We start from the raw sequence: 15,940 nt of genomic DNA on the forward strand, positions 1-15,940 counted from the left end.
AAAGCAGCCAGTCACTGCCTTGCTTACAGTATCGTAATTTATCATAACAAAATGACTCATAACCCCTGTATACTGGTATGTCTGTTGCCATATGCAGCCAGAAGCTCCATGCTAATTTAACAACCTATTTCAAGCAGTTTTCCTGTCCCTGTTGGCAGTTTGGATGGCACGTTTTCTGCAAGCGGCAACCTCCGGTCTAAAAATATGAGTCCAATGCAGAAGTGCTGAAAACTGCAGTTCATTTAGGATCCTCTTGAGGCTGGCTCCGGAAGTACTGGAAACCACATACACTCACATTCAAAAAAGACAATCTTTACAGCAGAAATAAACATGTTTTCAGCCTGATACAAAAGACGAGTGTAGTCTGGATAGCGAATTTCTTGATCGGCTCACACTGTGGGGGGGGGGGGGGGGGGGGGGGGGGGGGGTGTTTCAAACGCAGCAATTTTGAAGATATTGAGATTATGAGTCTTCCAATGAGAGGCACAGCTGACTTGATTGACAGGCAGGAACACTGTAGCTTTTGGCTGGGAGTCTCAAAGCCAGCCTCTTTACGTCACAATCGCTCAACAGCAACAATATGGCTGCCACCGACGATCGGCCTCAAAACAGCGCTTCAGAAACAGATCCGAGTGACGTCACGGATGCTATGTCCATATTTTATACAGTCTATGGTTTTCTGTCTTTAATTTTGCTTTAATTTCCTGTAGCCCATACCCCCTCTCTCTAAAGATCTTTCCATTCAGGCGCGTCAGAGAGCTTTGATTCAACTAACCTACTAATCACTAATGACAAATGCCAGGAACAGATTAACAGATTATTTAGTAGCAAGTAGGCTGATGATTCACAATCAGAGAAACCAACGTGCAGCCACAAAATCCAACAGTGTGACTCCAGTCGATCAAGCATCCTGTTAACACAGTGTCAGATTTAGATGAACTGATGAGACGTGCCAATTTCTGCTTTAATACTTAAATGTACGTTCAGAGCACACAGGTCCTGATAAAAAAAAAAAAAACAACTGCAAAAGGTAAACAGACATTCTGTCTCTTGAACATCTATACTTTTAAAGTTATATGCTATACCTATGTTTCGGTACTATATTCTGCTGTTAGGAGGAAACACCAAAATGTCAGTGCATCTCTCAAATCACCCGAACTGAAAACTGACAGCCACAGGGGCTTTAAGAAAATGTTGAAATAAAACAACAAAAGAGAAAATGTATTTATATCACTGTCAAAACTTAAGATGGCAGAGCGCATCAAAGATGCAAAGCCTTTTACACAGCAGAGAGCCACCAGGGACAAAAAGGCAACCTGGGAGTGACATACTTTGGGGTTCATAGAGGTCATATGGTGGAAATAAAATATTTTGACAAACCCTTGTTCTGGGTTCTCAGTTGTTAGTTTTGTTTATAATTGTTTTTATACAGCCCTTATATAAAAACTGTTAAAAAAAAAGAAAAGAAGAATGGTGTTTGTGTATCTTTTCAGGCCGTAAACACTCCACACTCATACTGCTTAGGTGACAGGTGGTTAATCTAAGATTTCCTCTGCAATTGTTATTATTAGGGATGCATGGTCCTACTTTTTAGGTCCCGATACTGCTATCGATACCTGGGCTTTGGTATCTGTCAATACCGATACTAGCTGATCTGATCCTGGTATTGATTTAACAATCTCTATTCCTTAATGTGAGGATAGAATCATGTTTTGGCAACTTCAGGCTTTTCTTACTTTGTAAACCAAAATAAAATAAACATTTTTAAACTGACAGTATCATTATTCAAGAGATTATAAATGTGTACCAGCAGTTTGGTGAGTTATCTTCATAACCAACAGATATTCCAATTCAACTTTAAACCTCAGCAGTGGATAAGAGGAACCTGTGACAGGGAGGAGGGCTATTAAAGAAATTGAATACATTGTTACTCTACTGGGCAAAAATGCACAGATGAATAGATCTGCCATATGGATCGGCACTAAATATCGTTCCCTTGTCACCGATATCTGATCTAGCTTTTTGAGGCCGATCTAGCCGATACCAGGATCGGTGCATCCCCAATTATTATTCTCAGAAAATAAGACATTTTTTAAAACTATTTTTTTTTGTCATAAATTGTCTTTGTGCAGACAGTGAAAATAATTTAAGATGGTAATGAGTTTGCAAGCAGAATATAAATCAAAGTATTCAGAGTGTGTCCTACAAGTAACCCAAGGAAACACTTAGACAGTGATTTGATGCATTAATTGAAAACCTCTACAATAACACTCCAAGGCATCTTTTATATCAGTCTGCAATATATGCTCATACTGATCTTTTGAATAAAGATAGTGACAGTCTATCAATTAGTAAATATTAGGGATGCACCAATCCGATCTTGGTATCGGATATCGGCTAGATCGGACTCAAAAAGCTAGATTGGATATCGTGACAAAGGGACGATATATAGTGCTGATCCATATGGCGGATCTATTCATCTCAGTTCTATGCTTTTCTGTGTTTACAATAGCCATGTGCGTCTCCTATATCATAATTTTTGCCTGGTGGAGCATGATGGAGGATAAATACAGAGGCTCTGTAGTTTAGCTGCATGTCACGCTTCTTTTGCTGACAACTCCGCCAGAAACTTGCAACATGTGCAGCGCTAACAGTTCGACGGATGGCAGTCACGCTGAAAAATATAATGGTAGCCCAAAGGAAGAAGTTTACATCAGCTGTAGCCGACTGCAAAGAAGCAAGAAACCTTCTGTACATGGATTCAAAGTGTGAAAAAACGGACAGGTTATTGGATTTAATTGTTCCAGATCCTTGAAATTGAGGGATTCCAGCCTCTGGTTGAGCACTGGGAACCCAGGTACAGTTCACCATCAAGTCAGAAAAGCCTGAAGTTGCCAAAACATGATTCTATCCTCACACTACAGAATAGAGATTGTTAAATCAATACCAGGATCAGCTAGTATCGGTATCGGCAGATACCAAAGCCCAGGTATCGATATCGGTATCGGGACCTAAAAGGTAGGATCTGTGCATCCCTAATCTTTTTTATCAGTCTGCAATACATGCTCATAGTAATCTTTTAAACAAAGATAGTGACAGCCTATCAATTAGTAAATATGCTTAGCACAATCGTGCCTGAAAATTAAAAACATGTGCAAGGCACCTCTGCTTATATTGGCACAGTCCAAGATTGCTACATTTGCCAGTCCTGTTTTATTGTTATTAATATAAATATTTTTATGATGACATACACTCAGAGACACAAACACAGACGTCAAACACCTTGAAGGAGGATGTTAAACTGCAAGATAAAACATATTCAAATCCAAACTATTAAACGAATGCAAATAAGGCAGAATAAAGATGACAAGCCCCTTTTAGACCAGCTGGTAAAAATCACATCAGCCTGCTCTTTCCAGCTGATTCCACCTCTTTCCTCGAAAATGCGTACCCAGCGTGAAAAACCTTGAATGTCAGTTTATAAATATCAACAAACACGCAGCACACAACCTTCCTGTTTGTAGTCTCACAAAGTTGTAGACAGTAACTTCACGTAGAGTCGTGTAAACAGCCCTGCTAGTAAGAGAGGAGCAGGCTAACTGTATGTGGCTAATTAACCGTCAGCTACCCAGACAGGCTGTGAAGCTAACAGCTAGTGGTGGCTAGTCGTGTCTGCCTACCTCGGCTGAGATTCCATGGTGCGCCTCTCACAACAGCCAAAGTTGGCTGTCATGTGTTTCTGACGGTGCTCCCCACGGTGTTCTTGTCACTTGGTCACATTGTTTACCGGTGGAGGTTTTTAGACCTTTTTAAAGACTTGTCAGGCCGTCGTTGTTTGATAGTTGTCAGCTAACCGTGCGTCTTAGGGCTCTCGACTCTCTCTGTCTCTCCGTCTCTCTCTCTCTCTGCCCACTGGATTGTTCTACTCTATTCAGCCACCCGGGGACCAAACTCGGTTTTATACACTCAGTGTAGAACAAACTTTATTTGAAATACCTCTTAGAGCAGCTGTGTTACTCTCAAATGCGTAAACAAAAGGCAAATACAACAAATGCATTCGATTAGGGTGACATTATTAACAGTTTTGTCTTTCCCAGATCAGTTCTGCCAAACTTTACTCCAGTACCCCTGAGCCTCATACATGGTACGGTCATATGTGTTTATGTTTGTTCAGCAGAGTGCTGCTTTAAAGTTTGTATGTTTATATACAAGTGTGTCTTTACCTATGGCAGGGTTCCCACACGTCCTGGAAACACTGGAAAAACCTGGAAAACAGTTGACCAGTTTTCCAGTACTGGAAAATACGGGAGAGGATTAGGGCCACTGAAAACAAAAAAATGTAAGGTCTTTAGGGCCACTGAAAAAAAAAAAAAATTAAGGTCAAATTTTTTTTTTGAAATTATTATTCTGAGGAAAAAGTCAGAATTCTGAGATTGAAGTCAGAATTCTGAGGAAAAAGTCAGAATTCTGAGGAAAAAGTCAGAATTCTGAGATTAAAGTCAGAATTCTGAGGAACAAGTCAGAACTCTGAGATTAAAGTCAGAATTCTGAGGAAAAAGTCAGAATTCTGAGGAAAAAGTCAGAATTCTGAGAATTAAGTCTGAATTCTGAGGAAAAGTCAGAATTCTAAGGAAAAAGTCAGAATTCTAAGGAAAGAGTCAGAATTCTGAGATTAAAGTCAGAATTCTGAGGAAAAAGTCAGAATTCTGAGGAACAAGTCAGAATTCTGAGATTAAAGTCAGAATTCTGAGGAAAAAGTCAGAATTCTGAGAATTAAGTCAGAATTCCGAGGAAAAGTCAGAATTCTAAGGAAAGAGTCAGAATTCTGAGGAAAAAGTCAGAATTCTTAGATTAAAGTCAGAATTCTGATAATAATTAAAAAAGCTTTTTTTAAACTTAATTTTTTTTTCAGTGGCCCTAATCCTCTTCCGTTGGAAAACACCTGGAAAATGGGAGAAAAAGTAAAATGTCCTGGAAAATCATGGATTGTTCTGGAAAATTATTTCAACATGACTGCCTGCGATCTAACAAGGTTTAAAAAAAAATACATCCCCATTCAACATTTGTGGCCCTTTTTGTCATTCAGATCTAATTTTGTCAATCAATGCACTTATCCTCTGATTATTAATATTATTTATTTATTTACTTCAGTTAGGCAGCTTCCAGATTCCTTTGCTGGCTCTTGTTTTTTTCTTAGCTAATTTTATATTTTTTGAGAAAAGAGAAAGCTGAGATGAGAGTTGGCCATCATTGTTACTTGGTTGCACTAATAAGGTGCTGTACATCTGTGGTTGCATTATTCCATAATCAATTTGCCATCATTTTTAAGCATGTAAGAGATGATTTCATAGATCGCCATAGACTGCATGTCTTCAATGTACACTTCCACTGAGAGGAACATATTAGACTATTTAGGAACTAAATTAGGAACTAAATTTAGACTGTCATACCAGCTTGATCATCACTGAAAATGTCCTAGAAATGTCCTGGAAAATGATCTCTGGAAAAGAGTGGGAACCCTGCTATGGTCCTTACACATTCACCCAGTGTGTACATGGAGTAGTAGCCCTATAGAACTTCACCGAGTCAATATACAGTTGTGCTCATAAGTTTACATACCCTGGCAGAATTTATGATTTCTTGAGTAGTTTCTGTTGTCTTTATGATATAAAAATAGTAAACACAGTTGTTTGATAAAAAATGTTGCTTCACCCAACCACTAACCATGAGTGAAAAAAAAGTTTTTCTCTTATCATTCATATTCTCAGAAAAATGGAATAAAAAATCATAAATTCTGCCAGGGTATGTAAACTTGAGCACAACTGTATTTGCTTTCCTTAATTTGTGTACGCGAGCCCTCTATGGACATGCCTCTGCAAATTGTGTTTACTCAGTTTCTGGAGAAAAGATCATTTCACTTGTCTAAAAATATTGAATCACACTTTGTCTAATCTAAAAATCTAATTTTTCTTTTGGTGAGACTGGAATCTCATCACAAGACAACCAGCTTTATCCTTATAACAAAGCTGATAACGAGAACATCAAGTTATGATCTCAAGAGAGAAGCAGAAATGTATGGATGTCCATTTAGGTCTTCCATATGCACAGAATCTACAGATAACAAAATCTGTATTGCATTTTTCAAACCTATTTTTTTTTTTGTGATCAAATTTTTATTGTAATTTCTTGCAGTTACAAACATAGATTAACAAGGAACAAACATAAAAAAACAAACAGACAAAAATAAAAATAAAAACACAACAAAACAAAACAACAGGTTCAGAAGAAGGAAGAAAATTCATATGCTGTGGTAATGTGGTAAAGTTATGTCGATGTAGGTGTGTGTATGTGGGTTTGTAAGAGAAATTGTGTGAGGGGGATTGCACAATTCAGCAAGTTCTTAAGATTGTCCACTGTAGCACACCATAGCTGAGTTATGTCCTCTTTGGCTCCATGGATGCGAGCTGTAGACAGTTCCAAATACACAATATCAATAAACGTTATTAACCATTTTTTACGAGAAAGCAGTAAGGGGTGTTTCCATCTAGTAGCAACCAACTTCATAGCAGCCGTCAAGCCAGCTAAAGACACACACTTCTGAGCTCCAGGACCTGCAGCTGATTTAAGTCATTTAAAATCAAGACGGAAGGAGACAATGGGATAAACACATGTAACAATAGGGACAAATTTACCTTAACCATTTTCCAAAAAGTGGCCACACTAGGGCATTACCAAATCATATGGTAAAAAAAATGTTCAAACCTATTTCATGTTACTTTTATGTTTACATTTTTTGTTATTTTGACCTGTAAGCTGTGTAAATTTTGCTATATAACTGTACGAATGCTGGACTGAAGTTTATTTATGTGTTCAACTTGATCAGTAAAGCTGATTCTGTCTCTGATGACTGTTCACAGCTGAAGAAAAATAAAGTTATCATCTAAAACAAATCAGAATCGTCCTTTTCTAAGCTTTTTGGGTTTGTTTATTGCCATGTTTTATGAGGATAGAGTAGGAAACTTTTAAGAGAGAGTGGGTAATGAAATGTGGCAAGAGGCCAAGGGTCAGAATTAAGCCAGGCCACCTGCTACAATAACTGTAGCAGAGAGGCTCATGATTAAAGATAGATCCTCCATATCAAAGACAGTTACAGTTGAGAAATGATTCTAAATGTGGGAGTAACTGATATTGCTGAACCTGAATAGCAGAAGCATAAATTAGAACCACACTATTAAGTGATTTTACTTATGTGGTTGGCCTCAAAACTGTTAATGTACCATCAGCTAATAAACTAATTATTTTAACTAATTTAAAACGTTTTTGAAACATGAACAGAATTATCTGCTTTTTTAACAAAAGTTCTTCTTGTTTATGTTACCTAACTTTAAAAGCCACTTTTTTAACACAGGCAGTCTTCAGCTTATAAGTTGGACCGTTATGAGAGACATTTCTTCAAAGACAAAATCATTTTATTCTACTGATAATGAAAAATTATTCAACATTTTCAAGGAAAATTATTACCACCTTGCACGGGCTGCTTAAAAAAACAGTGTCAACTTAGTATAGAACATATAAAGTTAAAAAATAGTATTAAGTGCTTAAGAGGACACACTAAAGTTAAGTTTAAACTAAACAAAAGGAACAAGTAATCTATAAATTAAGAAACATCTGCAACATACTTTTTGATTTCCTGTTGATACATTACTTCACTTCTGGACCTGGCTGGGACTCATTGTCCTGCCCAGAAATACTGGAGCTGGCCTTCTCACTCAGTTTGCCACCCCTGTGCCAGTTTTGTTATGCCAGTTCAGATTTGATGACACTGAGTAAAAACTGGCGGGGGCTCAAAAGTCTCCCACAGCTTTCATATCTAAGCCAGCAGCAGAAAACAAATGAATCATTTGACACATTTCAAGCAGACAAGTCGGATGGACATGCTAAGTGCATCATAAAACCGTTTTGTCAGGTTAAGAAAAAATCACGGCCTGTGTGTGTTTGTTTCTGTTCTAGGAGCAATGAATACCAGCATGTGTATGCTTCAATGCATTCCTATACAGACAGGTCTGTTATTGGACACTCATCCTGGGTGGTTATTTAACGCTGCTGCCGCTGCCTGTTTGCCAGACTGAGCACACTAACATCATCCTCCTGCATTTAGACTTTGAGGACAGCTGAATGAACTATAAAAGCCTAGGAGTAAAGACAATGTGAAGGCCTCATATTCATCATATGCTGTAGAGAATACAGTTACCTATTAAATCGTAAAAAATGAATAGACAGAAACGTGTATTGTTACTTTTAGAGTGTTTTTTAATCAAAACATGTGCAAAAATGTGTCCAATCCATGTCACTTCTGAGCTCACTCATTCATATGCATGTATTCATTAGTAACGGGACCAATTCTTACAGAGTTAAAAAATGAACTGAATAGAGGGGCCAAACTCAACATCTTTTTATATACTTGTTTAAACGGTAGTAAATTCTAAAAAGTTGATTCAGAGCACATTAGTTTGGATTCATTGATCGTGCAGCAATCATAAAGTCATATCAACTATGTGCAGTCAAAAACATCCATTTAAGATTTCAATTCAATCAATCCCACACAGGATTATCTGTTGTTGATATCAGAAAACACAAATATCTCAGTTCATGTCTAAACTATATTCATACTTAACAAATCACATTAGGTGAGGAATCTCAATGAACAAACATAAAACTGGCATTACAAGTGTTCCACCCACAGGCTGCATAATGTGAAAAACTGCATTCTTTTACTTTGAATCATAACCAGCAGGTGGCACTCAACTGTTTCTATCACTTTACAGAACAGACCCTGGACAGGTGAAATTTGTTTGTGGTAAATGACTGAAGCTTCACATTAAAAGATAACTGACTGACTGCTCCCACACAGACACATGACACATGTACCATAAAAAAAAAAACACATAGTACTCTCTCTCTCTCACAAACACACACACACTCCTTCTCTGTCTGCTGAGTATTTTGTGTGTGCTACATACAATTTCAGTCTTTCAAAATATGACATCAATAGACTGTGTATAAATATTAACAGCATGCTTACATCTCATTGTGAAAAAGTAATGCCAAAATAAATAAATGTGTGCAGACTTATTTGGCTGTTATCTTTTTTTTCCCTTTTTTATCCACGGCGTGCACAGAAATGATTGAACTTGTGGTGCTGTGTGGCTGACGTCATGCCCTTTCTGCTAACCAAAAGCACACTCAACAATAAGAAGGGTAAAATCAGCAAATGATACAGCAGAACAATTCTTGTATTGATTTGAAGCAGACAGTAACGGTTATGGAAAGTTCAATGAGTGTTGCGTTAGGGTTTCTTAAGTTTTCTATCACCTGTCTTCCTCTATTTTGCTCATCTGTTAAAAAAAAAAAAAAAACCTGCAGAAGTCATGATGTCACATCCCAAATCCTCTCAGAAATGAGAACACTTGCACATAAATCAGATTGATCAAAACTGTCCTGACAGAAAGTATGTTTGTGAAAAACTTAATCAACATATATTTTCATTTTCTAGTTTGACCCTGTTCCATCTGGTTTCATGGAGGTGGTGGGCTTTATGACCTTCCCCACTGCCAGTCACCAGGGGGAGCTCTGGAAATGTTTGGCTTCAGTTTGGGGAGTGGTTATGCTGTCCATCTTCTAATATGGTCTATTGGTAAAAAAACATAAGCACAATAAAAATAATAATAACATAGAAGTGAATAATATAAAATTACACATCAATATTAGGTTTTAGGTATGAGTGCAACATATTGTAGTTGTGTAAAATCAACCAAAATGCTCCTTTACAGGTACTGCTGTGGTGGAATGTTAACTATAAACACAATTGCACAAATACTGACTCCAGCAAAAATGTAAGCTAAAAGTACTTTAGCTTAGTGATTCTCTTTTATGATGCTTTTTTAGTAGACTACTTTTCCTCCACTCTATTTCTAACTGTACTCTTTACTCTTCTAGAAATAATCTGACTTTTAAAGTGAATAGCTGCTTTACAAAGAAAGATTGTTTGCATGGAAATGTACACAAAGCTTATATGACTGTATATTCTACAAAAAATAAAAACAGAATTGTATAATATTTAGTAGTATAATAGTCAGAGCAATTTAGCAATTGAGGACTTGTACCATAAATCTTTTTCTAATCATGAGGACGTGCTTTTACTCAAGTAGCATTTTACATTCATCGCACTATTGTAAATGAGCATTTTTTACAGTGTGGTAAAAGTGCTTTTACATTAGTAAAATGGTTCAGAGCCTCTTCCGTCGATGAGATTTCATCTTACACCTCCTTGGCTATACTGACTTGGATTTCTCTGCCAGAAGGTGACCAAAAAGGGAGGACATTTCAGAGCTCTGTCCCCCAGCACATCATCCAGGGTTGCGACCTGTACGCAAAATAAAGTTCCCACCATTGCTCTGTTGAAGTGCTGCGTCACGTCGTAGCGGAAGCCACAGCTCTCTGCTACAATGGTGGGGTTGTTGTGTACGTGCAGTGGCGTAGCTGTCGGGCCTGTGGCTTTGACTTCCAACTTCTCATATCCAACTGTAGACATATCCACAGGCAGCACCACGTAGGCCTGCTGGAAGCTCTCACCTACAGTGCACTTCAGCTCTGTGGACCAACAGTACTCCCCGAGGTCCCCTATAGGAAAAAGAGGGTGTTTTATGAAGGCCTGGACACAGCAGGTAATTTCTTGAGATTTAAAAGCGTTTCACTCAGGCAAAGATGCATTCACATAAAACAACTTATTTATTGTCTCAACATGTAGTTCAGGAATTGCTTTGTCTCAGGATACATCATTTTTCAGCACTTTGAAGTTAAAAATGTCACTGAGTCTCCTTACCTTCAGTAGAATCTGTGAGCCGGATGTTATGATTGTCCTGCAGTAACAGTTTTCTGAAATACATCATCCCAGTGCACTCCATTAAACAGTCTGATAGCTGTGTCACCGTCTGGGAGATTGGATTCAGCAACGTTTCCTTCTCTGAACACACAATTGCCCCTGCACCCGTTAGAAGGGGTGACAGTACAATGAAAGACATCCACATGCTGAAATACCCTGACATCCTGTCCAGAAAAAAACAACAACCAAAGAGCCGGCAATGCTCAGGTTTCCACACAGACCTCCTTGTGTTCTCTTGTAGATGTGTTGATTTATTGTAGTCCAGGATCAATATCTTGTTTGCACAATTTGAGGATCATGAGTTTTTATTCCAGCAGCCAAGAAAACATGAAAAAAAAGCCTCTGTGACGATGCTTGAGCAGCCACTGAAAACTCTGTGGACTTCTAAGAAGTGCGCAACATGTTGCACTTCCCCTCAGACAAGAGCCAACATTTCTTCATCTGCTATATTCCTCCCTCTTAACTTAACACATAACTGTCTGGCAGGCATGAGATCCTGAAAGGCTGGCATACTGAACAACTTTTTTCCCCTTTTGTACATGAACTTCAGTAAACTATAAACCTTGTCAGCAAATAAAGAAAAAAAACAAAAGAACCTTTTGATGTCAAGCATTTTTATTCAACATTTTATGAGCTAGAAATTATGTAAAAGTAAAAACAACATGATATCATATCAGGGTCATAAGTGTGACAATCATGCATTTCATGCAAATGTAAAAAATAGGTTATATTTAAGAGGATGATGTGCACTTGTGGAAAAAAAATTAAAGAGAGAACAGTGAGGTAACTTTGTAAAATAAGTAAACACACATAACACAGAAAAAAATAGTAAATATATGTTTAAAACACACTGACAAAAAATCATATCTGAGAACTGCTGTTAAAGATATGTAAATAAAACAAAAAGTTTTTGATTCATACATGATTAACAGTGAAAACAAACACCAGGGACCAGACACTTCACATAAAATATGAATCTGAATCTCTGCAGTCAGCTACAATTAACCAACCTGGCCATTTCTGCTAGATATCATTACAAATGTTGTGTTTTATTCACATATCTTACTGGTCAAACACAAAAATCACAGTGAAGCAGTAAAATGTCATAAACAAAAGTGTATGAAGAGGAGTGAAAATGATTTGTCTTGAATTGTCTTGAAATCATGATTAATTCACATGTTTTGTGTGGCAAAGAATACTCAATGTATAACATAGAAACATTTTTGGTGTCTCATATTAAAGTATAATTTTGGGGGTTTTCTGCTGGTTAACAAACATAATCAGAGCGTGGCCAGTGGACGTGCATAAGAGAGCGCAGGGCAGATTTAATTCTCAGTAGAATATGGAATTTAAATCAATTATCTGACCTGTGTGTGTTTGAAGGGGATGAAAAAGATTTTTTACCCATAAGAGGAGGCAGTGATTTGATGACTTGCATGTCAGAAGATCTAGCTCGTGATACTCTCACATTTTTGAAGGGAACACTGTAACATTTGGTAGCTTTAAATAGCACGCTGTACCCATGAGATTTATTTAAAGATAAACTGGCTGCATTAATCACCCTAGTGTCAGCTTCACTTCTCATCCATCTCTTGTTGCGAGACAAATACTTGACCTTCACTGAAATATTTTTTTTATTGCTCTATCTAAGTTTAAATTTTGGTAATTGTAATTTTTAAAAATACAACAGCAAACCAATGCAGATTACAATTTGAGGTTAGAAACATGACATTAAGTTTAATGATATGAAATGTTTGAACACTACAATAACTAATCAGTTTTATGATGATTCCTCAGCTGACTCTTGCATCGTTCTTTCAAGCCTGAACAGAGAGACAGGAATGCTGCACTGAGTACTTAGAGTCCCTTTGCTTTGGTTCCCATGCTCAGTGTTAAACTCACTCTGTTAGGATCTGAGATAACACCAAGAATAAAGAGAAATATTCGACTAAATCGGCACAGGAGTTGGTGAAAAACAACAGGCCTGGATATTATGTAGTTTGTACTGCAGCGTGTAAGCTAGGTGCCACATACTCAGGTAAATAAATCAAACTTTACTGTTGGCCAGGCTGTTGGAGGTCGCCATGTCCACAGCCACAGCTGCTGGTCATCTGCACAGAGGAGAGGACGATAGTGCCGGATGCATCAACATAGACAAAAAGCACCTTTTCTTGGGAGGCCGGCTGGCAACATGGCACCTGGACCTGCAGAGGGATAAAGAGAGGGAGAGTCAGACATACTCAGGAAAAATATGTTCAGTTTTAGTTTTTTATCCTGAAGTACGAAACATGAAGTATTATATGATTTAAAGTTTGACATTTAGCATTTTTTTGGACAAACTGATAAAGTAATGGACAGCAGAAAAACCTTGTTGCTTGTTATAATCATGGTTTTATGTACCAAAAAGTTGCCAAAAGTAAACAAAAATGTAATTGAGATCATAGTCTTTCAAAAAAAACGTTTAAGGTGCAAGCTGGCATGTCTTCAATTTATTTAATATACAAAAATATATTTCCTTCATTTTGTGCAAGTTGTCTTGATTTTAGCAATACAAACTCTTTCCATCCACAACATCTGCTGTTTCCAAAATACACATCTGCTGCTACATTGCATTCATTTCTGGTTGAATAGCTTCAGGGAGTGCCTTGGCTTGTGTTTGGTAAAGGTTTTTGTTGGCAGAGGAAGGAAAAAAAACAGGCCTATCTATTGGCAGCTGTTTCCAGAACACACCAGGATAAACTGTGCTTATTGCTGAGGACACTGAACCTGGGTGCAGTGGTGGAAAAAAACGAGAAACAGAAATTCAAGTATTGCAATACCTTAACGTTCTACAACTTTCACTTTAGTAATCTACGGTTACACTTCATGCATTGCTAAATCTATATGCTAGCTTTAATTATGAAATGTAATACTCAGTACTGTTTACAAATGTAAAATTATTATTTCAAATTTGTGATTTGTTCATCATAATCCAATCAAAAACACAAACATATAATTTTTCCATATACAGAATTTCTCTTTTAGCTGGATGTCTGAGCGCAAGGGAGAATTCCTGTAAATGTGAGAATGTATGTAAATGTAAGCAGTTCATTTAAAGTAACCATATTTCAATACCTGTGAGTCTGAGTCCTGGACATTAGACTGGGATGATGGACACTGCACAATGTTCCCTTCGGGACTGCAGAGTGCACACTGAACAGTGGTCACGCTGACAGGGAGAATCACCCAGCTGTCCCATCCCAGATCTGGAGAATAGAAAAATGATATTATGTGCATTCCCATCTTCAGTCTTTAAATTATTCACAGATACGTGGATGAAAATAGATGGATGGATGGATTGTTTACATCATAGTTCTTCATAATAAAAAATATGTTGATATATGTGCACTGGCATACCTTTCATGAAGACCTCAGAGGCCATGGAACAACACTTCAGGCTCGTACTGTTTCCACCATCAGGGCTGCCAGAGATGGCTGGAACTAGAAAGACATAGAAAAGACATACAGAAAGTTAGACTTTTAGCCTCTTACTAATCAGGCCCCTCTTCTTTGGAATCATCTGCCAGTCAGGGTCTAAGAAGCAGAAACCCTCTCTACTTTTAAGAGTATGCTTGAAACTGCTTGAAACCAACAGCACCCCATTGCTACAACTTTTAATATCAGTCTCACTATTATCATCACTGCTGCAACGCTAATGTTAATTTCAGAACAGTTTGACTCAAAATGCTATAATTGACACTTTCATTCCTAACCCTATTATCAACATTGTTTTACTGTAAATACTAATATGAGACCTGATGACTTTAACTGGCTTTAGTATTGAGATCAGTCTATTAGCATTAATTTCACAATTATTATCTGTATTGTATTTCTGAGTCTGAATGTTCGTTTTTGTTGTTGTTGTTGTTGTTGTTATTATTATTTGTCTTTGTCATCCTCTGTCCACAGATTGGAAAAGTCAAGGACTGCAGTAGTTTTATCAAAGTTTAGTGTTCCACATACCAGCAGCATCCCTGGGTCTGTGAGCGATGTTGCTGAAGTTGGCCCGCCATTGCTCTGTGACCATGTCCAATCCACCATTGGGCAGCCGTGGCTCAATCTGCAGGTTGAGAGCCCGGAGGAGACCCTTCCTGATGGACTGCAATGACTCACCCTGACACCTGGACATTAAATTGCACACATATTATCTAAAGAGTTCAAAATATTTGAAATGACTCAGCAGAAACAAACAAAAACAATGAAATATTCTACAACATGCCCTTCTAATGAACTGTGGAGACACTTTATTGGTATTTAGTTGATGTAGAGCATCAATTACACATAAGAAGATTAAACACTGCACACATCCTGGAAAAAAATTCTGTCATTTCACCATTGTAGAAAGGCCTCAGCATGAATTTCAAAACATAGCCCACATGTGAACTACAAAACTGTCTGATTCCATGCACAAAAATCAAGGAAAACAGTTCAAATTGTCCCATACATTAAGAACTTCAAAGTAAAAGCTTGCATATTAGGCGCCTACATTTTTGAGCAAACATGTTTGATACTGACCTGTGATGCGAATCAGGAGCGTTTGCAGAGGCTGCAGGTTCTTCCCTCGATGGCTGCAAGACAAACGCACTCACTACCGAAAGGCCGAGAAGCATTGTCATGACAATAAAGGCACAGGACATTGTGCATGTGATGGATGGTCAATCTACAGATCAACTGCTTTCAAGTTAAGAGTGCTGAGCTGAGGTTGGTTCAGTGGCTCTGGTTGAAGGAGGAGATACAAGTCACCAGTCAGTGATGCTGCACTAGGTACTGTTTGTCAGGGCTTGGGAACCTGGGTTTTTATCTTTCTGTACCCCAGCTTGGCCTTGAGATACTTAACATTGTTGTCTTGTCCACTGTCCTGTGTGAAAGAATACGGGAGGGTAATCCGGCGGGGAAAGAAAGAGCCCAATAAGTTCCAGATAAACAGCCAGGAATGAGAGGTGGGAGGAAGGAAAAAAA

General features: G+C 37.9%; 2 protein-coding genes across 3 annotated transcripts in view; both read right to left on the minus strand.

The window, feature by feature from the left end:
- Positions 1–3,938, minus strand: part of aff1 (AF4/FMR2 family, member 1) — a 31,333-nt gene extending 27,395 nt beyond the window's left edge. For both annotated transcript variants that reach the window (XM_034709176.1, XM_034709175.1), the window contains exon 1: positions 3,681–3,938. In XM_034709176.1, coding sequence (XP_034565067.1) covers positions 3,681–3,733 — 53 coding nt within the window. In that variant the 5' untranslated portion in view covers positions 3,734–3,938. The remainder of the gene's footprint in view (positions 1–3,680) is intronic.
- Positions 3,939–11,979: 8,041 nt separating this feature from the next.
- gsdf (gonadal somatic cell derived factor) lies at positions 11,980–15,848 on the minus strand. The gene is made up of 5 exons (XM_034709188.1): positions 15,497–15,848; positions 14,945–15,102; positions 14,339–14,422; positions 14,057–14,187; positions 11,980–13,146 (listed from the first exon to the last, which is right to left on the minus strand). The coding sequence occupies exons 1-5, from the start codon at positions 15,616–15,618 to the stop codon at positions 12,997–12,999; spliced, it is 645 nt and encodes a 214-aa protein (XP_034565079.1). The 5' UTR covers positions 15,619–15,848; the 3' UTR covers positions 11,980–12,996.
- Positions 15,849–15,940: the final 92 nt, after the last annotated feature.

This window comes from Notolabrus celidotus, chromosome 19 (assembly GCF_009762535.1).
Source record: "Notolabrus celidotus isolate fNotCel1 chromosome 19, fNotCel1.pri, whole genome shotgun sequence".
NCBI lineage: Eukaryota > Metazoa > Chordata > Actinopteri > Labriformes > Labridae > Notolabrus > Notolabrus celidotus.

Coding starts and splice junctions, on each gene's coding strand:
- gsdf (XM_034709188.1), bottom strand. CDS start 15,618: ATGTCCTGTGCCTTTATTGTCATGACAATGCTTCTCGGCCTTTCGGTA. Junction 14,423..14,944: donor CAGACCCAGGGATGCTGCTG/GTATGTGGAACA, acceptor ATGTCTTTCTAG/TTCCAGCCATCTCTGGCAGC. Junction 14,188..14,338: donor CTCTGAGGTCTTCATGAAAG/GTATGCCAGTGC, acceptor TCTATTCTCCAG/ATCTGGGATGGGACAGCTGG.